Genomic DNA, 23,500 nt, shown 5'->3' on the forward strand with positions numbered 1-23,500 from the left:
TGATACAGGAAATCACAGGCATTACCATAACATAGGAAATGTCAAAATAGAGCCCATATGCAAAAACAGACCATTAATCAAATCAGGTACCCATACAAAAAAAAACTAAAAACAAACAGAAATCACAATATAACAAAAGATATATCAGTTAAGCTTTAGTTCTCTTTTAGCAGAGGTAATATCGAATGTGGTTTGAAGTGATGCCAGACGACGTACACAAAAGGTCAGCATAGTAATGAAAACCTGCTATTATGAGAACTGCCGTTTTAGCTCTTGATGAAGTGTTTACACAGCAGGAAGTGGACGATATCACACAAAACGATAACGCACAGACTCTGCATGTCAAATGCTTCATTAGATGAACTAAAATGTCATGTTCTTCATCTGTATTTATTTTCACAATGAGCATTAATCCCTGTTCATAATAACAGCATAATAAAGGAAGTCGTTCATTGTCAATGAGTGTTGGTTTCAATGGGACATAAGCAAGAGTGGCCATTAGTGACACAAGCCAACATGTCCAGAGACTCAACAAGGTTAGGCCAGTTGAAATTTTATGCAAATGAACAATTTCACAATGCAACGACAACCACTAGAGCGCAACAGTAACCAGTGTGAAAGTCTTGGTTGCAGAAGTATTTTTCCCATTCATTTTCTCTATGGGGATTTTTAAACAAATCCACAACAAGTTTTAAGACTAATCCTAAATTACAAACGTACAAGATCCTAGTACACTGCACATGATGTAATAGAATAAATATCTATAAATGTGTACAGTAGTTTTACAATGTACCATAATTTTTATTAATGAAATACAATGTGAAGTTTAATAAAATAGTTAATAAAATATACTTTACCTTTTACTAAATTCAGTCAGTAAGATTTTTCATACTGTGGAGTAATGGCTGCTGATTATTCATCTTTGTCAGTCTTAAGTGATCCACCAGAAATCATTTTAATATGCTGATTTTATGCTCAAGAAACATTTAACGTCAATATTGAAAACTGCTTAATATGTGCAGAAACCTTGGTACTGTGAAAAAGTTCAAAAGAACAGCATCCATTTTAAATAGAATTTTTTAACTGCACAAGTCTTTAGTCCCAATTTTGATCAATTAGTACTAGCTGATTAAAAAAAAAATTATAATAATGTATTTTCTCTCGTTGACCCTCAACCCATAGTGTAAGGTGTTTGAGATGGTAGAGAAACATCAACCGAGTTCTTCTGCCATGATTCTCATTTTTTCTTCCTTCACTGGTGGATCCAATTGTTGCAGAATTGTGGATTGCATAGCCTAGATTTTTACCACTACACAATGATTTTTATAAATGTAAAAAAAAAATTAAAAACTTGCGCTCTATAGGAGTGAAGGCAGTGGAGCCCACATCATCCATCTGTTGTGAGATACTGTAGTTGAGTGTTGGAAAGATGGAACGTTAATATGCTACTGATGTGAGTAATTCCACTGTTCGTTACGAATTGTCTCTAACCACACACAGAGATACGATGAAAACATTACGCATAGAAAAACAGAAATCTTTATCATCATTCATCTTGTTGATATGATTCACAATTTATCCTTTAATTATGCATCTCCTGCATAATTTTAATTTTCAGCAGCAAGAAAAAAAAAAGTATCATCAATACACAATGACAATGTATATCTACTGGTAATACATCTCATTTGTGATCACAGTCAGCAATAGAGTGACCTGGTGACCGCCAGTGATAAAATCACTGTCAACATGAACGCTTTAGACTGGACTCTGGAGCATAATGGCAAATGTCATGCATCGCATTCCCATGTTACCACAATATCTTGAAAGGGTCGTACACAGTAAAAAGGGCAAAGCTCAGGGTTATAGCTTCTGTAAATGCTACAGCGCATGTCTGTGCAAAATCAATGTTCTTGCTTCAGAGCTGGGACGAATGTCACACCGGGACTGCAACCTTTTCACTGAGCTTCCTGTATAATGCTGTCATCAAATCCTTTCTGAAAAGGGCGTGCCTGCACAGGAACGCACCAGGGATGGGCTGCTATCAAACGATTCATACCTCCGCAGAGGCCTGAGTAAACCCAACAAAGCGTATTCCCAGTAAGCAGCTTTGATCCATTTTACACACTACACCTTTTCTTGTGTATTGTATCTTATATTCTTATTCAGAAACGTTTGAGGAGATTAAAAGAACTATCTGTTATAAAATCAAATGTTTTGTGTCTTCCTTCTAGATAGCCAGACTGCACCTGCACTGCAGTGCCCAGACTAGCACAGCTTGTGTCAAAAATTATTTTACATAAAGAATTTTAAAAACGGTGTTAAAACACATTAGATCCATTCCAAAACATAGCGTGAAGATGGTTTCAAAAGGTTGGATTCACAGTTAACCCTTTTAAGATATATTCTTCTAGCCAAAATCTAAGGCAGCACTGAATATATCCTCTTGGAAAAAGCTATTCCAAAATGCACTGCAACAAGGATGAAAAAAAGAAATAAATAAAAATCACCATTGCGGACAAGTGATTGAATGTAAGAGAAATGTTGATTATAAATAATATTTAATTCAATAAATTCAATAATCTCAATAAAAAAATTCATTAAAATGATTATAAAAAGTTTACAAAATACCCAAAATTACACAAAAAATAACAATATTAATTACCATGGCATTTGTTTAGACATAAATTAAGATTCTAATGGAATCATTTGTAAACTTTACACCATTTGTAGAGTTCTCAATCAGTAACTTATGAGGTTCAATGCCACTTAGGATGCTGCCTATATAGGCGGCTCATTAGGGAACAGAGCTACTGTGTTGGCAAGGAATTGAGTGCGATTTCCGATCCATCTTTCCAGTATGAGAGAGCATCCATAACCCCAAACCATTCAAATCAAGAGGAATGATTACATGGAAGATCATGTGCATCTGGTGCTAAACCATTATACAAAATCACTTGACACCATCTGCTTAATTATTCTGCCATAACACCCACCCCCATGGTGGAGTTCAAGACCAAATATCAGCGTCCACAAATAGACATGGAGGGAAAGTGCTTTTATAAACTATCCTCCATCCATCAGCACAGACGCCTGGTGAAGAAATGCTCCATAAGATACAGTATGATTGTGTTAGGGGGGGCAAACGTGAGTTTCGAGGCTATTGCCTCAGCATTCCACCAACACACCATAATAAATCAGCAGAGGGGAAGCGTCGACTCACATGCTCATTCCACAGGAAATCGGTTTAAAAATATACCAACCCTTATTAACCTTATTCCTCACAGGGTTTCAATATACTTAACGAGGTTTAGGAAATAAACTCAGGTCAGGGTTGATCCTGCGATGAGAGACGTGAAGCCTCAAATGCCAACATTAGTGTCACTTAGTCACTCCGCAAACAAAAGCGGTCTGGAAATCGAACCTTGCAGAATGTAGAGGGGGGCAGAATCCGAGTCGAGTCATCAATTTCCACACTACAGTGATAATAATTGCCCTTCCCTGCAGCTCTTGGCGCCTATAAATCAAAGCGGCAGATGTGAAGGAAAATATCAAAGCGTATCAGCTCTCTTCTTATTGATTTCCAAATCCATGCAAGAAATCTCTTTTGTTAAAGGGATAGTTCAACCTAAAATGAAAATTCTGTCATTAATTACTCGCCGTCATGCCATTCCAAACCTATAAGACCTTCGTTTTTCATCAATCCGAGAATTTTCGGACCCTGCACAGACGGCAAGGGAACTACCACATTCAAGGCCCAGAATGGTAGTAAGGACATAGTTAAAATAGGGCATGTGACATCAGTGGTTCAACCGTAATGTTATGAAGCTATGAGAATACTTTGTGTGCAAAGAAAAAAAATTCGACAATTTCTGAAGATAGTAATTATCGACTGAAAACTGACAGCTTTTCTTTGTTCTTTTCTTAAGCATTGATGTCTGATTCATGAACAAATCATTTTAATGAATCATATCTGTTCAATGAATAAGTTGATCCTGTTCACAAAAACAAGTCTAAATGTTTCATTCACAAACCAAACTGATCCAGGATTGAGTTCAACTTACTAACTCAATGATCTGATTGCAGCTCACTGCAAGATATCAGGAAATAACTTAAATGTAACCTGTGTGTCACAAAAAGCTAATATGTATAACTTTAGAAGTCTTCTTTGATTCTGATTCTTCTTTTACGGATTATTTTATGCCATTTTGAGACCATTTTGATGCTTGAAAGCTCCAGTCTTCATTATCATTCATCATACAAAATAAAATAAATTGATCCACACATTCTTCAAAATTTCTATTACACTGAAGAAAGAAAGTCAGATAGATTTGGAATGATATGAAAGCAAGTAAATGACAGACGTTTGATTTTTGGGTGAACTCCTTTAAATTAATTGCAGACACAAGCTGCAGAAAATGCAAAAAGGGGATGGAAAATGATGTCAAAAGAAATCCCTATAAGCTCTGCTGTTCTTTTAGGTCAAGCAGTAGCATGTAAGGTCCTAAGCCTATGTTTTTTACATAAACGCTTAGATGTCTAGATTCTGGAGTCAAACAACTGCCTGAAAGTGGTTAAAAATTAAGCCCTGACATATTTAGTCATGCTGAGTTGACAGCTGCATGAGTGGCATAAGTGCTTTTAAAATAAAACAAGTCCAATCTAAGTTGTGAGCACAGCAAGTTGGCTGTTATCAAAGAGGGGTGGGTTTGCGTGTGTTTAGCCCCATGAGAAATTCATAGCAGTCGAGAGGATTTAGCAGAGCCGAGTGGCCTTATCTACTGCCTACAGCTAAACGGCATCCCCTCGCACAGTCCTAAGAACTATGTGGCATTGATTTAACGCAGAAATCTGCTCGCAGCGAAAAGGCACAGGTGCGCAGCGGGCTGATGGACATAATTCTGATATGATGAAAATAAGCTAGCTGTTTGTGGAACAAATGCAAGAAGCCAGACTAAAAACAAAACCATCAAAAAAGAAAAACAACAAACCACACATTCAATTATTCAGCATGAATTATCATCAAGGGCTCATTGTGAGGCCACTGTAGCGACACGGTTTTGAGTCTGTACTTAAAGCACTAATGCATGTGTAATGTGTCGGCAGATGAGCTGTGGTCAGCTCGACCATGGACTGACCGGCAGACCCAGGACATCTGTCCTTCAGCAAACAGTGACTGCATCATTCGCTCCAGCTCATCTCTAATTCATCATGAACAGATGGGATATGCTTAAAAATAGTCTTTTTTTTAATCCGCAAACTACTGCAATTGCGTAACCAGTGCAGGATAGATAGCGTGTCCTTTTGGGAGTGGGTGTGTTTCCCAAAAACTAAAGTGATGGTTCTTTTTCATGTGTTCACTGTAAGTTGCATTACTGCTATTCTTTCTTCAAAATCTGAACAAGAAACAATGCTTTTCTACGCAGGTTTATTAAGTTAACATCAGCAGGCAAAATATAGCCTGCTACACTGTACACTGCTTACTATGTTTTAAATTCAGTATGTTAAACAGTACACATTACGTAACTACTGAACCTTTTAAACAGTAGCCTGGTACAATAGTCACACAATCTCGTTACATGTTTATTTTAATAACTGCCATCAAGTTATTTTGGGTTTGATTTCATTTTTGAAACCAAAACAAAATAAAACAAAACAAAGCAAAGCAAAAAATAAAAACCCAAAAACCAAACAAAGCCACACAAAACTAAAAAACTTAAACAAAGCCAAAACCAAACGAAATAAAAATCCTGGGTGTACTCTTACAAATCTTATCAGATATTTTGAACAAAAAATAAATACCAAAACAAAATCAAAGAAAAACAAAAACCAAACAAAGCCACACAAAGCAATCATGGGTCTACTCGTGCAAATGATCAAATATTTTGAGAAAAAAAGGCTGATACTATTTCCAGTAGATTTTTCACACTGGAAACAAAAGGTGAAGAAAAGTGCACTGAATTGTGGGATACTGTATTTTGCCCAGTGCGCTTTCAATATATACTGCACGTTTTGTCAAATTTAGTATACAGGATTGCAATTTAACAATTTTCCTTCCATTTCCCAGTCCTGACTGATACATCTTTAGATTCCCACCCAGAGTAGGAGATCATCAGGGTATTCTATATGCATACAGAAAACTTTGCACATTATATCAACTACAGAAATAAAAAAGATATTCTGAACATAATTAATTTTTTTGCAGTTTCCAATTAGACATGCAATTAAACCAGCATGGTGAAGTGAGCATGGACAGCAGCCCTAAACGACAACCATCAGGCATACTGGGAGCTTAAAAAGTTCTGCTTGCAAATTCTTCCAAGTACATAAGCTTCATTCTTGCTTTCTGACAAACTCCCAGAGCTTATGGCATCATCGCCCTCCCCTTCATTACATTTTCTAAGCCACTTCCTGAGTCTAGATACACTTGCTGATGTGTGGCGACAGCCTGTCAAAGCCAAGCACTTCTGACATCCTCTCCCCTCAAGCACGACAAGCAGTAGCAGGCCAAGGGGAATAACAGGACTTTGCGTTGTCGGACACTTATTGCTAAGCATTCGCCAGAGACCTTGATGTGTCAAAGGAGGAAAAAGCCAGAGTCATCAAAACTTTTTGCAAGCTTCCAGCAAGGTGCATGTCTAGAGTGGGCAAAGCAACAGTCATCAGGAGGGAAACTCCACGTGCCGAGCAGACTAGTAGATTAAATCCTTTATATGCTTAATTCAGCCAGATCATATAAAGGGAAGTGTGGGAAGTGGAGGCACACAAATTAAGACTCATCCCTTCACACGGATCTAGTTTCTGTCTCTAAAAGATTAAAAGACACTCAGTAGTAGGGGTGGGCGAAATACCAGTAGACAATTAACGGTGTTAAATAAATGTGTCAACCGGTAGAAATTTTGGACTATCGTCCCTATTGTGGTTACACGCTCACGTGACGTTGCTGTGCTACGTGGTCATGAAACCTTATCATTTGCACACGTTTAAGCACTGCAGTTTAATACATACGCACATGCTGTCTGTTTCACGTGAAGACAGTGCTCATAGGGTGCAGCGAGTATTGAGTTATTTTTGCCACTTTATAGGCCTTGAACGGTTAAATACACAGTCTTGTATGTGTCAAAATGCCCGGCTTTGCAAATATCCTCATAAACACAGTAATTTATGTCTTCAGTGAAAGCAAACAGCTGAGAAAGAAAACATGTTTAACAGCACGTTATTGGATCCGGGCAGCTCTTAAAGTGACAGCAGTCTAATATTCCTGCTGTCTGTCATTCATAATCAAACAACAAAAGAGAGAAAATCTCACTGCTCTTGACTAAATCACATTTGTAACTTCAATAAGAAGAAATCTATTTAATTTACACAGTGAAGAATATGCAGCATTTGATTTATTTATACAATGTATGTAGCATTTCTTATTTATTTGTTCTATTGCTTGTAATTAGTTTCTTACTCTTATTTAAATCACTGACTGTTTACTGGTCTTCAGTGAGGTTGAGTTTTTTTTTTTTTTGGCTAGTATTAGTTTCTTGTGATATTGACATATGAAATTTCTATGGTATAAAATGTTTTGATATCATAAACACCTTATATAAAGCAAAAATAACTATATTGTGATATATATCGTTACCGTGAAATAAAATTACTCATATCGTGATTTAAGATTTTGAGTATATCGCCCATTCCTACTCAGTAGTTATGTTTATTACTGCACCCTAATAAACCAACAGTAATGTGAATGATAGATAAATAAGCTAACATTAAAACAACAGTAGTTCTGCAGCACTTCGCAGACAGATCCGTTGATTAAAATGAAAGCAATCTCAGGACCCATTTAAATCATTAGGTTCAGGGGACCTATACAATTACAACCGGAATCAGCAGTCTGATTGATATTATTCAGACTGATGAAAATGTGTGCTTGTAAAAACGGAGTAAGGTGGTAAGTCAAGGTACTTAATACAAACCACACCTTACATTAACATTTGTATCTGTAGATTAACCTAAACACAATGCAATGGATCAAGCAACCTACATTACAATGAAATGGAGCAAACTGCAAATCACCTGAAAATCCCACATTTCCTGCAACTGCACTACACAAGGTTGTCGGTTCAGATTTATGACACCTAACCCTATAACGCCTATTGTATCATATTTGATACACAAATTTCAGGCTTTATCATCATTTAATCAAAACGTTGCTGAAAAAAAAAACTGCTGTACGCAATCTTCTACACACCTACTGTAATCTAATCTGATCAATAATTTATACTTTTTTTCTAGCAAGTAAAAGGCCTTTTAGTATAGGATACTGCTAAAAAAAAATCTCCCTCTTCAGGTCACAGTACCCATGTGTTTTTGTTCTAAAATATTTCCTATTTTTCATGAAGTAAACAAAAATAACCTTTATATTTCATGATAAACACTTCCTGGACTGAAGCATAGAGTTCTCGCAATCTTCATTGCATTGCACTGAATTATGTTTGCCTCCCACAACAGCTTTGATCATAAAACAAAGTATTTAAATATCACCTTACATAGACATTATTTGGAGATTATTGTGAGATGTGGCTATAGAGTGAAAACTGATGTTATGCATTTTATGTAAGTAGTATGCTATAATGTTATAAAGATGTCAATTTATAGATATACTTTTTAAACTTACTTTTGGCCACAAATATCAGCAACTGCACCAAATGCATATATTTCCTCAGTTATTTTCCTCTGAATAAAATTGTGGTGTTTTTTCCTCCTCGAGTGTCAGCTCCATATTCTCACTATATCATATTATATGGGCCATAAAAGCCTAATGTTTCAAATATGATACATAAAAATATGTAAAGTTTTTTTTTTATTTTATCTAAAGGTTCAAATATTGTTCCATAAAAAAATTAGACCTTAAACCCTGTACAGCCTGAGATAACAGCCAAAAAAATTCCAACCAAACAAGAGCATGATATTAGCCTAATGATTAATAACACAAAATATACCATAACCAAATATACTAGGGGTCGACCGATTATCGACCTGGCCGATTATTGGCACCGATATTAAGCATTTTTATGATAATCGGCATCGGTCATTTTCAAAACCGATGTGCCGATAAAATTATTTAATTTTGAAACGCGCTATTTGGCTCTGATGCAGCCTGTCGGAACTCACCACTCTGTGGCCTAGAGCAGTCTCCGCCCACCGCGCATCTGATTTGTTGAGAGTCAGGAGTCCGACCAATCAACGTGGAAGACTAAAGGCACTCTCACACTGAAAGCGCTTGCTAACTGGTGCCGTTTCATCACGCATCAGTTATCTCTCAAAGGCAGCAGCAGACCTTGCACAAGTTGCAATAAATTACAATCCACTACACTGAAGTTGTAAAAACCTCAATTTTATCTATTTATGGTTTCCGAGATGGGGGAAACGCAGGGGGAATCGCGGAATCCAGTCATATGGAATTTACTGTATAACGCGGAGTCACGGAATTAGTCAAAGTTTGGATGAATTAATCAAAAGTAGGTCAGTACACTTAAATCGACTCATGATATGGACTATCTGTAAACATTAAGCTGCAAAAAGACTATTTAAATATGAATTCTGTATGTTCGGCGTGTCTGTATATGTGAAAGGCACAGACGCGCGGTTTTGACACTCTCTCTCTCTCGGTTGTCCATCGAAATTCGATGATGACGTCCACGCCTTTATCGGTGAGACTTTTGATGACTAAACAGTCCTATCCTGGACCCACAAACTCTATTGCAGGTGGGACATATATATGCAATGGTAGTAGTAGTGGTGGCAGTCATGGCTGTATTTCTCCTGGCTCGCTTCTGCTGCCTCATGCTTGTCCTCTCCATCTCAAGTGTATGAACCCCATCTCTACACAGCTTTTGCCAGATGGTACGGTCAACAGCAACAGCCTCCAGGTCCTCGGGTCTGATCTTACACTTCTTCAAGGAAGTCTTCATCTGATCCTTATGTCGCTTCTTCGGCCCTCCAGCTGAACGTCGACCATGATGTAGCTGGCCGTAGAGCACTCTTCGGGGCAGTCGGCATGGGGGCATCCTTATCACGTGCCCCAACCACTGCAGCTGGCGCTGGGTGATCATGGCCTCAATACTTCTACAATTGGTCTTTTTAAGTATTTCAGTGTGAGGCACACGATCCCGCCAGGTAACCCCCAGAATGCGCTGAAGGCAGCTTATATGGAAGCGCTCTAGGGACTTGATGTGACGGCTGTAGGTTACCCAAGCTTCACAGCTATAAAGTAGGGTTGTGACACAGACCGCTTGGTATACGGCTACTTTTGTAGAAAGATGAAGATTCTTGTTGTGAAAGACTCTACACCGAAGTCTCCCAAAGGCAACTGATGCCTGTTTAATGCGGCTCTGAACTTCATTGTCAATGCCACAGTCCTCAGCAAGAATACTCCCCAGATATTTAAAAAAAAAAAAAAAAAAAAAAAAAAAAAAAAAAAAAAAATCGCATCTGCCATGTCACTAAATGAGGACATAAATACATGAACATCATCCCCAGAACTGCTCTGAGAGTTACTTCATGAGCATTTGACTTGTTTCGTTTGAGTAAAACGATCGTCATATCATAAATAGGCTACAGAAACTTAAGAGGTCCTCATGGCAACCCATCAAAATAAAAGTTCGGTTTATTTACTAACGCTACTACAATTATTACAACTTTTGTTTAAAAGAACAATCACACAATACGCTATTTCTTACATGTTTTAATTTATAGTAAACACATTTGTTTGCCAAAAAATAGAGTTCAACTCTCATTTGATTAAAAGATCAATTAAATTTATGTTTTATGCCTTCATTTGCACTGCTCTGTAAATGAAAACTAATGGAAATTACTGTCACATAGGCCAAGACTAAGATACTGTCACATAGGCCAAGATTAAGATACTGTCACATAGGCCAAGATTAGGATGACGGAAATTGGGACATTTCAATAGGCTATTGAACCAAGTGAGCCTATAACAGGCTATTAGTGTTATAGTTTCATTAAAATAGTTGCGGTCTTCTTCGCAACTTCTACAATGGAGCTATGAAGACAATTAAATTATTTACACGTATTATATACATTGCGCTTTTTAAATTAATCAATTGATGTGCATTAGATGATGAATTGAATAGTCACCTCTTGTAGGTTATGATTTAGTCAACCGAAAATAATTAATGAAGAATTATGAGAGGTTATGCTATTACACATGCATTTCTAACATGTAAATTATTGAAGCCAAATACTTACATTTCCCCAAGCTGTTTAGCTTTAGTATTTAGTATTCATAGACTTAATCATGAAGCATACAGTGGCCCCACTTTTAACTCTCTCTTTATACATTACCCTTATTGTAGATGGATGCATGGGGGAAGACAAGAGTAAGAAGTGCAACCAACACTAGGGAAGGCCGTTTTTGTCAGAGCCCTTGTTATTCTTAATTTTGACATTCATTTTCATTTTTACACCAGACATATATATCGGTTCAATATATCAGTTATCGGTCTACTTGGTCTGTAATAATCGGTATCGGCCCTGAAAAACACATATCGGTCGACCCCTAAAATATACCATTGGTTTCCATCAAACTACTACAAAAATACTTTGTATTAGCCACCACTGTCATCAAAACAAGAAACTAACCAAAATAATAATAATAATTGTAAACAAAATAGTGACCAAAATATTTTTTTTCAAGTTTCTCATAGTTTCAAAACAATTTAACACGAATAATCTGAATTACAATAAATCACAAATTAAATAAAAAATCTATGGTGATTTTTTTAACAACAGCAACTGAAATAACTATACTATAGTACCATGGTAGCTAAATATAAGATTGAACTTCCTCGTTTAAAATACAATGCATCAAGTTGAGATCTGATACTCCACAGCACTAGGTCTCAAACCGCAGAAATAGGCCATGACAATTATTCCCTACTGAGTTAAGTAATCCCTATGGCTGAGAGGAAGCTGCACTGTATTGAAAAGCAGGGCTAAAGGGCTAAAGACTTGTGAAAAGGCTGACTCCTGCTTTTTCACCGCAAAAGAGTCACTTTAAAAAGTGCATCATTGCAACAGCATCCTCGGAAATGCACAGCATCTTGCTTTTGTGACCTGGTCGCCAATGCGGATGCCCTGAAAAGGTGAGATGTACAAAGATTGCAGCCAAAGACCTAGCCTAAAAACTGCATACTGCATGATTGCTGTCTGCCTAGGCAGGTGACTGGTTTTGAAACGCAGCCACAGACACATACAGGCGGCAATCTACTAGGTATTTCTGATTCCAGAAATACAAGGTGATGCATGTGTGAAAGGCGTTTTTTGGCCTGCCATTCAAATCGCAGTATTTACAAAATTTTCTCTCTGATGATTTGTTATACAGTAAAAACCATGCAGTATCTAGTATTATAATAAGTCAACTAAAACACAGACCTTGAGAGGAAAAATCATCAAGCTGTAAACAATCCTGTCCCATTCCCTCTCACAATCCATCAAGCGTTCTTGGAAAACAGTCCAATGTTGCAGAATGATGGTTTAGAGATTGTCGGTAAACACACTTATGACCCTTTCAGCCTAGCGCTGTCACGATCATGAAATATTAGTCAGCTGATGAACTGTTGTACAAATACTCTCACTTAACTCTACGCCTTTCTCTTCATTCATCAAAACAGTTCCGCACGTCCGGTTGAGAACTGTTGGCTATCCGTGCTTATGCAGGACATTTTCTGCTAATCTAATACCCAGTCTGCCAAAGCATACTGAATTCATTCAGCTATGAGCTTCTCTGGTACATATCTTATTTCACACTTGGTAGCATCCAGTCATTGGTGAGGTAATGTATTGTTAAGCTCGCGTATGGGGCAACATCTGCGCTTGATCACGCGTGTGTATTGGCCAAGTCAGGTTCTTTAAACCTTGACATCTTTCATTTGGCTACATAGGCCGGGAACTGCAATTTCTGAGATTTTCTTGTCAAGCTTTTTGCAGCATTCATATCACATTCAAACTTGGGCCAGAAGCCTCTGAAATAGCCTACTGCTGGGCAGCAACTGCAACTGCCATTTTATGGTCTTGGTGCCTTTAACTGCCACCGCTTTGCTGCAGAGGAGGCCCATCCGAGTTATTGGGCTTTCATTTTCCATTTGAGTTAAGACCAAAATGTCCCCGCAGGGAAGTCTTTGTGTTTGGCTTTGCAACTAGCCTTGAGTCCATGTTTTGGGTTTCAACGACAGCTGATCAAATGATGCTGGCAAAGCAATGTCAACTGAACTGAAACACAGGTTGTGGTATTTCATACAAAATAAAATATAAGCGAAAACTGTTTTGCACACCTTTGAGTAGCAGATAAGTAAATAGTTTGTTATAAATAATTAGTTATTATTCCAACTCCAGTTAGTTGGGTATTACCATTCTTATTCCAATTAATTTATTCCCAATATTCTTTCAGGAAATGCTTCGTTGCATAAGTAATTATTTAATATTCCAACTCCAAATACATGCAAATTAATACTCCAATTCCAATTAGTTGATACTAAAATATTTCTTGCAAATGCTAATAAGTTAATATTACAATTCCAGTTAGTGCAATATACACAGTATAATTCTAATAATTAACATTTAAATATTTACAGAAATGCATTGTTGTTTAAATAAATAATACATGTTTCAAATTTAATTAGTTGGATATTAAGACATTATTTGGGATATTAACTAATTGGAATATTACTAAACTAACTGTATTGGACTACTTGCATACCAAAGCATTTACTGGAAATGTTGTAACACTAACATTGAATATTTCCAGAAAATGCTTTGTTGTATTAATAATTAGCTAATGTTCCAACTGTATTGCACAACCATTTTAAACAATTCAAACATGCTAAATTAAACAAGAAAGGACTGTCTATAAATTACCTCCTTTCCACAGAGCCGTTTAATGCACCGCTGCACCCGTAAGGAACACATCAAGTCAACTAAAACACACCTAATTTGCATCCTATTTGTTGCAACATTTCCAAAATTGCCACCAATTCCTTAATTTGGATAGAAGCAGCATGTCACAGTAAAAAAAAAAAAAAAGATTGCACATAGTGATCAGCTCATTTAATCACTCATGCAGGCCTAATGAATGTGATAGTCCTATTCAAGGTTAGCAAATATTTTCAGGGAACTGCTGCAACGATTTTTTTCTGATCGTACTTCCTCAGTGTCTGTTAAGTTCATGGTTTATTTCATAGTTAGTGTCTCATAAAAATATCTAAACATCCATAACGTTTCACACAGAAGGGGTTATTACTGTGAAGCCCTGCAAGGAGGAAATGACAATGGGAGTACTCTTCTGATGGATAAATGAAGCATCCCGGTCTAAATGAGCCATGAAAGTCAATTAGGAAACATCCATAAAGTCCATTTTGTCTGTACAGTTTTTAACGCCACAGGGTCTTGGTTTTCAGAATGGACGGGCTGCGAGAAATAAAGGACTGTGTGTGTGCATACAACATGTTTGGAGGAGTGGATTGTTGGACTACTTGTTCTTGACCACAGAAAAAAAAAAAAAGAGTCAAGTATTATCATTTCCTCTGGGTTTCACAATGCAGTACAGAGCGAGATAAAGGAGCATAAATGGGAGGGAGTGAGCGTTTGGCTTGGGGGGCAGGGTGTTTGATGAACCTTTTCATCTGCGCAGCTCTTTGAGGCAAGATGCTTTCAAAAAGATCTTAAACAGAGTCCCGCGATGCTCAGACGCAGCCATGGGCACATTGTGCCATCTCGTCCTATTCCATGCAAACCAAAAAAAGGCCCAGATTCAGCCACAGTCAATAAAAACACTTGATTTTACAGAGAGAGTTCAATATAATAAATACTAATATTGAACATTTACTGTATATTTTTGATCTTTTTTTGTAATACTTTTGTAAGTACTGGTCAACATTTGACATTAATCAGATGTTACTGGATAGGTTGTTATGCTTATTGCCCTTATTTTTACATTTACCTTTCATCATCAAACAATCACTTAAATGCAATCTTAAACACATTATAAAACTTAAATTTAAGATTTTTTTTGTACTGTGCATTATAATATTGTAATACCTAAATTAACTTCTGGGCCTGATTTTAATTTTCAGTTTTTTAGTTTTTTTTTTAACAAAGCTTTAATATTATTGTCCAATTGATCTTATCAATCTGTTAACATGATAATAACAAATCAGATTATTGGTAGAATTTTAATATTGTGCACCCCAAATGGTCATCTTTAGCAAATCTCAAACTCAATATGAAAGATTAAATAATTTTAATATTGTAAATGTACATGTTATGATGCCTACATTTACCTGTAACCTTTCAAATGCATGCTTTTTTAGTTTTCTTTTTTGGATAAAATTGTGTAGAATTTCAATATCATCTATTTATCATCAGTGACATTAAAATAGAATTTTAATATTGTGTCTCCCCACAAATTACACCTAATTTATGAAGCTAAATGTAATCCGATGGTCTACAAACCTGCATGTCACACAGAATCAAGCCACTTACCAACAAAATCAATCTTCCTGCACATTAACTGTGGACACAGCACTATGCGAGATCTAAACATGAGATCAGCAAAAAAAAAAAGTGTTTCGGATCATCACATACAGGCTTCATGTGTGTGCGGCCACACACACACACGAAGCAAAACCAGTTCAACCAGCAAATTGACCTAGTATTACGCTCACCACAGACACTTTGCCCACTTCCAGTACACACCATAAAAACCACAAACTGCAGCTTAATAATTTCCTTTAAGAAACCACATCAGTGCATGTCATCCATGCATGAGTTTCACTGATCTATGGCCACAACCAACCTGAAGGGTGGTATGTGGGTGTCACTTACTCGCTCACGAAACCTCAAGCTATATTTTGGGTCGACTGGGCTTATTGACAGCCGTGTTAGTCAGAGTTTCCATTGAACACAGTTACAGAACAAGCTACTGAAGGGCATGTTGTAGCCAAACAAACAGGCACAGTTAAAGGGCCTCTATCACTGCTTTAAGCATATGAAGCGAACTTTGTTCGAGTCCAAATATGGTCAGCTTCTACTGAAATGATGGTAACCCACCCCATGGCTACGATATGTGACGGGCCTCAGTGTTTACACAGCACTTGCAGAGTCCATGAAAACGCAAACCACAATCTAACTGAACAAAGCTCTCTGGGAAAAATTAGATCATCATAACACGTGCCATAAAAATCCATTCAATCATTTACCAGACGGCCTTCCCTCCTCCTCTGCCCGTCATCTTCCTGTTGTGTCAGAATTTATTACCTCAGAGTAATGGATTTCATTCATTTACTCATTGATGGTATTTGAGCCGCATACAGAATTTCCTGTGCTTTCAAATATGGACTGTATCAGACTCACAAAATAAGCAACACGAAACGCACAAATGTACAATTTTCAGTAAAATACCTCAGGACCTGGAAAGACAAATTGTTACCAAATGTTCCTAAAACTGCAAACTACTAAACAAAAAACGCCAAGGACAAAAATGACAAAACATAAATCACTTTATGCTAGTAAACTCACAAAAAAGAGCCTTTAAACCGGAGAACTGATAGAAGCATTTCAACATTTTCAGATGCTATTATGCAAACCAGCTTTACAAAAACAAGAAACTTACCTGTGCGCTCAATGTAGTCAACACACTTCTCAATGAACAAAGGTATGGGCCTATCAGGTGTGACCAAGTTCTGAAGAGGCACCCCAAAATAGTTGCTTTCCCAATTTCTACGAGTTGGTGGATACAATGGCTTTGTGGTCTTTGTTGATTTTGTCTGTTAAGAAAAAAAATGACAAGAACACGATCAGTACAATGCATGCTGATGACAACCTAAAAACTAAAATCAGTATAATTTTAAAATGAATTTAGGCATCACAAAATAATGTAGAGTGTGAAAAGGGAATATTCATTGAGATTTGCTTAAGATTTAACAGTGGTGTTAAACTACTAAAGTAACTTTAGATTTTCCTAGGTAATTGAAACCTTACCTTTTTGGGTTCCTTGGTCTTTGGTGGCTTCTTTTTCTTCATTTTCTTATCATCCTGCTCTGGGTCCGATGTGACGGCTGGATTGTCTATCCCTCCTTTCCAAGGATCCACTGGTGAGAGAAGTGGATCTTCTTCACTTCCTCGGTTGCCCCTTCCTTTCTTCTTCTTCTGCATCGCAGGCCCCGACTCATCATCACTGACATCCGAGTGCACTCGTCTATGATAAGCTTTTGTCTTGCTGAAGAGGATCTTGGAACGGTGTTTGTACTTCGAAGGCCTTCTGCCACCCTGAGACTTAGACATGGAGTCAAAGCCATTCTCCTCATCCCCGTGCAAAGCGAGTCCGCCGAACGAATTGCGGATCCTGCCAGATCTGCTGTGTGTGTCTTCCGGTATGGCATAAATGTCATCACTGAAGCCTTTTGATTTGAGAAGCGTGTCGGCCGGCTCTGCATAGTTATCGGATGCTTCAAGATCATCGCCGTGACCCATCATTGGAACACGTGTCCATCTGGAGGTCCTCATTCCAGCTTCAATGGTCCTTAGTAGGTTGGGGTCCAGCTTTTTAACGTTGGGTTTGGGCAGCACATTGGGCTTGGGTTTTACCGGGGGAGGCACTTTGTGGTTACGCTCATGATCACCAACAGGTGTGCTGTGAACTGGGTACTCATTTCCTTCCAGGTCGATTCTGTATTTACGTTCACTAGGATTGGGCAGCAGCTGCACATCATCGCCTATCGGGCTGTAAGGTGGCGGTCCCTCCCCATCATCCTCAGAGTCAGGGTAATATTGGTAGGCAGGCGAATGGCTATGAGGTGACTGCGGGAAAACATCTTCGCCGAAGCCTGTTCCGTCCCTGCTGTTTTCAAACATGAAGGAGCTTTCAATGTTGCTCTTCTTCTCGAGGACCTCATTGAAAAATGGCGTGAAAACTTCTGTCTGTCTGTGATACTGGGACAAGGAGTAGAGAGCTGTAAACTTGGCCGTAATTTCCGTGGCAATGTGCTCGCCTTCAGTCATTAGCTCTTTTATTGCCTCGTTCTCGAAGAAGTCCGCTTGGCTGTCCGTAATGGCCACCAGTTGAACTGGAATGACATCCTGGACTTCGGCCAGGAACGCCCTCAGCATAGCCATGGAAGACTTTCGTTTTGCTGAGTAAACAAGAATGTACCCATGAACCAATTCGTCCTTTCTGATTCCAATCGAGGAGTGGTAGGAGAGCACAGTGACCTGTATGCGTCTGCGGCTGTCGCCGATGATTTTGTCAAGGATCAACGTGTTGCACTGCCCAGGCTGTCCAGCGCTGCAGGAATGTGAGTCCAAGAATGGTGAGAGAATGAGATCCACGCTGAACGGATCTCCACACATAGCACACATGACTATCCGCAAATCTGTCTCCGACAGATCCTTAATGGAGGGCATGGGGTTCATCATGTCGAAATTGTGCTTAAATCCCTCCAACACCGCTCTGAAGGCCTGTTTTATCTGAGACTCATTAAACTTTCTGGGAAAAGTGCTGGAGGGTATATCTACAAAAGTACACTGTAGCTTATTTGCAAGCTGTTGGCCTTGATGCCTCAAAATAGGCATGTTTTTGCAAACATTGTCACGCTGATTTGCTAGAATGAGAATGAATGGCACTGGTTGGCTATACCTATCCCTTCTGCTCTGGGCAATCTCAGCTCGGATCCGGCTTACACGGTCACCGATGTAATTAAGCGACTCTATAGAGCTGAAGACAAAAAAGAACCCATGGGGCTTGAAAGTCGATATCCAGGAATGGTTCAAAAGCATGCCAGAATTGACATCCACAGGCAAAAGGTCTAATTCATAGATTTTCCCATCAAGGGTGTATTCATCATCAGTGGACTGAGCTCGGATTTCATTTGCGAGCTCCTGCGCCAATCCTTCTCTGCCCACGAGACACAAGTTAACCTTATCAATGTTGGCACTGTTGTAGTAGATATTCAAGCGGCCGTGATCCAGCTGAACCAGCCGGTTGGCGAGCACTTGCTCGACTTTGAGATCAATGCAGGCCGTACCGCTGAGGCATGTTTCCTTCGTGGGGTGATATACAAACCCGATGTGTTTCAGTAAAAGTGACTCCCTGTCAGTGGCGAGTTTCTGGAGAGCTCTGTATCTAGGTTCCTCGTTAAGCACGGCATGAATCTCACTCATTTTGTCATAGCTCGGGGTCGCGTTCAAATCGAGGTCATAGAACAGCTCTGCATGCTCAAAAAGCATTTCCTGAAACTCCTCTTTGGCCCTTTCAACTATTTCCTGCTGATGCCGACTGTAAACATCCCTGCGATCTGATTCAGTGATGTACTTGTACGCCTCATCCTCCATGACAAAGCACATGACCTCTTCCCACGGCTGACCGGGGCTAATGAAATGCACTCGCTCCAGCGTCTTCTTAAATTTCTCCTTCATCTCAAAACGCCTCTTCTCAGATATCAAATGCTGTACGTGGTTTTGATAAATCCTCTCTCCTTCCATGGTTTTGAGTATATCGAAGGGCACTCTTCTGTCGTCGGTTTTATTGAGGTGGTCTGTCTCATACCACGGCGTTTGTTCTAACTCAATGAAATAGTATTGAAACTCAGGCCTGCTCTTCATAAGGCTCTGAGCCCCAGTCCAACTCAGCATCTCAATTTCCTCCAGGTTGTTCAGCAACTTATTAAGAATTTTTGGCAGATTTGTAAGGTAATCCTCACGCCGCCTCTTGATATGCTCTTGCCTCAGCTGTTCTATGTGCTTCGAAAAGGTGTTTCTAGCCTTTTTGGTGCCTTCTATGTTGATGTACTCTTCATAGTCTGGGTGGCTTTTCAACTTATTGCTCACAATTTTCCAGCTTGTGTGATAATCTCGGACAGTCTGAACGATGAGCTTTTCAAACTTGTCTGAAACTGAAGCTACTAATTGTCTCTGGGATTTGTACGCTTCCAAATAAGAGATGATTTTGGGTTTTCCTCGGGTTTTGTCCATCTGCTGTATCAGAGCATTGAAACAGAGTTCCACGTTCACAGACGCTCGAGCTGATGTTTCCACCAACATGAGATTCTTTTTACCTGTAACAAACGTCTGCACCTCCCTCAGGTATTGCTCGACACACTCGTCACATTTTGTTGCAGCGATGATTATGGGTTTTTTCGCCTTGGAAATCTGAGAATGAAGGCTGTGGACAAATTTCATCTGGTCGTCAAATTTCCTATTGCATCCTTTGCTTACATCTAAACACAACACAAAGCCATCGATGTTCAGCTTGCCATCAGGCATCTGCTTCTGATCAAAATCCTGTTCCAACCCAAGCTGGTCTGTGCAAATGTACATCAGCTTTTCAGCAGACTGAAGCTTCGTATTTGCAGCCCTTTTCGTGTAAGGCTGCAGGTTTGTGCTCCGATGAGGCAAGAAGGTTTGGTCATCAATGAACTCAGTCTGCTCAATGACCTGGATTCGACACTCGAGGCCATCGTCCCCTCGATGTAACACTTCACCCCAGTATAAGAAATGATCGTTATTCACCACGCGGCCTCCAAAGTCAATTGTGCTCAACACAGAAGTGTGCTCCAAGTAGTAGCAGTCTGCACTGGGGTGCACATATCTGTTGCATAGGCAGGATTTACCTACGCCGCAGTTGCCCTTCTCTTTCTCAGTGCCTGAGAGTCCGACGACACTGATAGCGTATGTCGGACGGGGCTCCTTATTCTTGGCCATTATATTGCCCCTCTCATTGCTTGTTACGCTAAGCAAAGTATGCCGGCCAGGCAAGCACGTACTTCCATTTGCTAGTGGAAGCGCATTTCCATTTCTCACTTTGCATGAGCCGATGTAGCTTTAATCTTGATCATCTGTCCCGGATGACTGCTCTTGCCTCTCCTATCAACTTCCTGCAATAAAAAATATATATATATTCAATTAGTCAACAATAAGATAAAGTGTAAAGTTTTGTTTTCAATAGCCAAACACTTATCATATATCATACTGAATTTAATAAGCCAGATGACAACACAGGCACACTCACAATACAAAACAAACAAGCACAATAAAAACTGATGGCTCTCAATACGCAAAATAACTGTATGCATCATTACTTATTTCTAAAAATTCAAGAATGACACTAACATTACTATTATGAAATATTATTGCCAATGCATTTGCATTTTTACATTACCAGAACTGCTCAGGGTACAAAACTCTCAACAATCCACATGTGACACAAATCGTCAATGCATTCATTTATCATAATATAAGTAGGAGCACTGACACTGTGGCACAAGCTCTTTCAATGTAATATGCTTTTACTGCATGTACTCCAGTGTTTTTAGAAAACTTGCAAGCTATGCTTGTCATCTGCAGTGACAAGCTTTGTACTAACAAATAAACGCATCTGTCAGTAAAAATAAGGCAGCAAATTTACACTCAAGAGCATTAAGTTCATAATAAACAAAACAACTGCAAGAAAACATTTTATAAATGCAATTCAATTCAGTGTTGGCTCTGACTGCATAACTAGAACCACTTTTGAATTTGGCAGTGTAAAGCCTGATGTGTCTTTAAGACACATTTGTGAAAATTGTGTCATCATTTACTCATCCTTGTGTCGTTCCAAACCTGTATGACTTTCTTTCTTAGTGGAACACAAAAGGAGATCTTAGCCAGAATGACAGCCTGCGTCACTTTTTTTATTGCATCTGTTTTCCACATAATGAAAGTAACTGATAAATGAAGCTGGCATTCTTTGCTCCACAGAAAAAAAATAAAGCCATACATTTTTTTTTTTGAGCAGTACATTCCCAGGTCTTTTTCAGTCATTTATAATTACTGTGAAAGGACATCTAGATTCACATTGACTTGCTAATGAATCTTTCAAACATCCTGTGAACCAGTTTGACCAATTCATTGAAAAGAACCGACTCAAAAGAACAACCAATTCGAATCACTCTACACAAAATCAATACCTAGCCTATGATGAAATATCGCAAATTTGAACATAACTAAGAAAACAAACGCATATTCACACTAAAAATGTTCATGAATTTTAAGTCATTATTAATTTCGGATAGGGAAAATACTTTTTATCAGTCTCAGATGATTTTTTTAGTTCTTCCATGACCGTGGGAAAGGAACCCTGGAGTAAATTTCATTTTGGCCGCAATATCCCTTTGTATTGAGAATGTCGTAAATAACGACTGCATTTATGGGACATCACCGACTGGACCTCACGGGCGTTAAATCACGGAAACGCAGGACATCAGTGTCGAGACGCGTTTCTTAACGACGGTGGGCTGTATTTCTAAGCGAGGATGTAAAGCAGACAGAAGCATCTGCTGAAGGTGAGAAGTTATTCCGAGCAGAAGCGCTATTGTTACTGCGATCAGATTCCCACAACTGGTCGCGAGAGAGTTATTGCTAAATGTGGCTTCCAAATTGCCAAGAATATGTGCACCATTTACTTCGAAACCCACAAGCGTCCACTCCATTTGAATCCCAGGAATTTAATTTCACATGAGAATAGTTTTATCACAGGACAATCACTGCGCACACGCTATTGTATTAAATAACACTGCGATTTAGATCAGTTTAGTGTGTGTTAATATGCTTATTTGTATTCTCATCGAGACGGGCCTTGCCTCTATAGAGGCATTAGATGCTTCCTTTGCTTGCTAGCTTCCCAGTTAGCCAGGGCTAGTTAAGTGTGACACCGACACAACGCACTGTAGAGACAGACAAATCTGTGCATTTACAGAAAGCTACACAACTATCGCCTAGACGTGGAAATAAATCACACATTAAATCAAATTCAGTAAAGCAAAAGACAAAAAGCATGCTGGAAAGTCACATACTCCGTGTACATTCCCCTACCTAACATGGTCGCTCCCAGCTCCAGACACCACAGATAGGAGGCATTCCAACTATTTCCTTTAATTTCTGCGGATGCGATACCGAAACAAATTCCAGTTTTGTCACGTTTCCCGTGAGCGGTTGGAATAATCGGAGAAATTTCCCCAAAGTGGTTGTCTTCAGTGTTTTCTAGCAGTAAGAGTGGTATGCGTGTAATCGGAGAGCCGAGCCCTCCCCTCTCATTCCAGGCAGTAATGGCGACGAGTCTCTCACTCTCACTCTCTCTCACTCTCCTAACTTTTCCATACCGCTCACCGCGGGGGCACGACGCGCGCTCACGATTGTCTCTCAGGATCATGTAGGTTAATAATTTCTAATTTTTGATATCTTAATTTAATCTGTGCTGCTATGGCAAGCAAGTAAAATCATGGAATAAACTATTAAAAAGCCATCTATTTCTATTAACATTATAACTCAGTTCCTATATATCCATCTATCTATCCATTTATCTATCCATTTATCTATCTATCCATTTATCTATCCATCTATCTATCTGTTATTAGGCTATTTTCACATATTGGTTGTAGCCTTTTGGATTGAGATT

General features: G+C 38.8%; 1 protein-coding gene across 1 annotated transcript in view; it reads right to left on the reverse strand.

Annotated features, from left to right (window-relative positions):
* LOC306850397 (rho GTPase-activating protein 5-like) overlaps positions 1–23,205 on the reverse strand; it is a 38,249-nt gene extending 15,044 nt beyond the window's left edge. The window contains exons 1-3 of the mRNA XM_079386018.1: positions 22,918–23,205; positions 17,053–20,942; positions 16,685–16,838 (exon numbers count right to left, since the gene is read on the reverse strand). Coding sequence (XP_079242144.1) covers positions 16,685–16,838; positions 17,053–20,769 — 3,871 coding nt within the window. The 5' untranslated portion in view covers positions 20,770–20,942; positions 22,918–23,205. The remainder of the gene's footprint in view (positions 1–16,684; positions 16,839–17,052; positions 20,943–22,917) is intronic.
* Positions 23,206–23,500: the final 295 nt, after the last annotated feature.

The sequence above is a fragment of the Barbus barbus genome (genome assembly GCF_936440315.1).
Source record: "Barbus barbus genome assembly, chromosome: 30".
Classification (NCBI taxonomy): domain Eukaryota; kingdom Metazoa; phylum Chordata; class Actinopteri; order Cypriniformes; family Cyprinidae; genus Barbus; species Barbus barbus.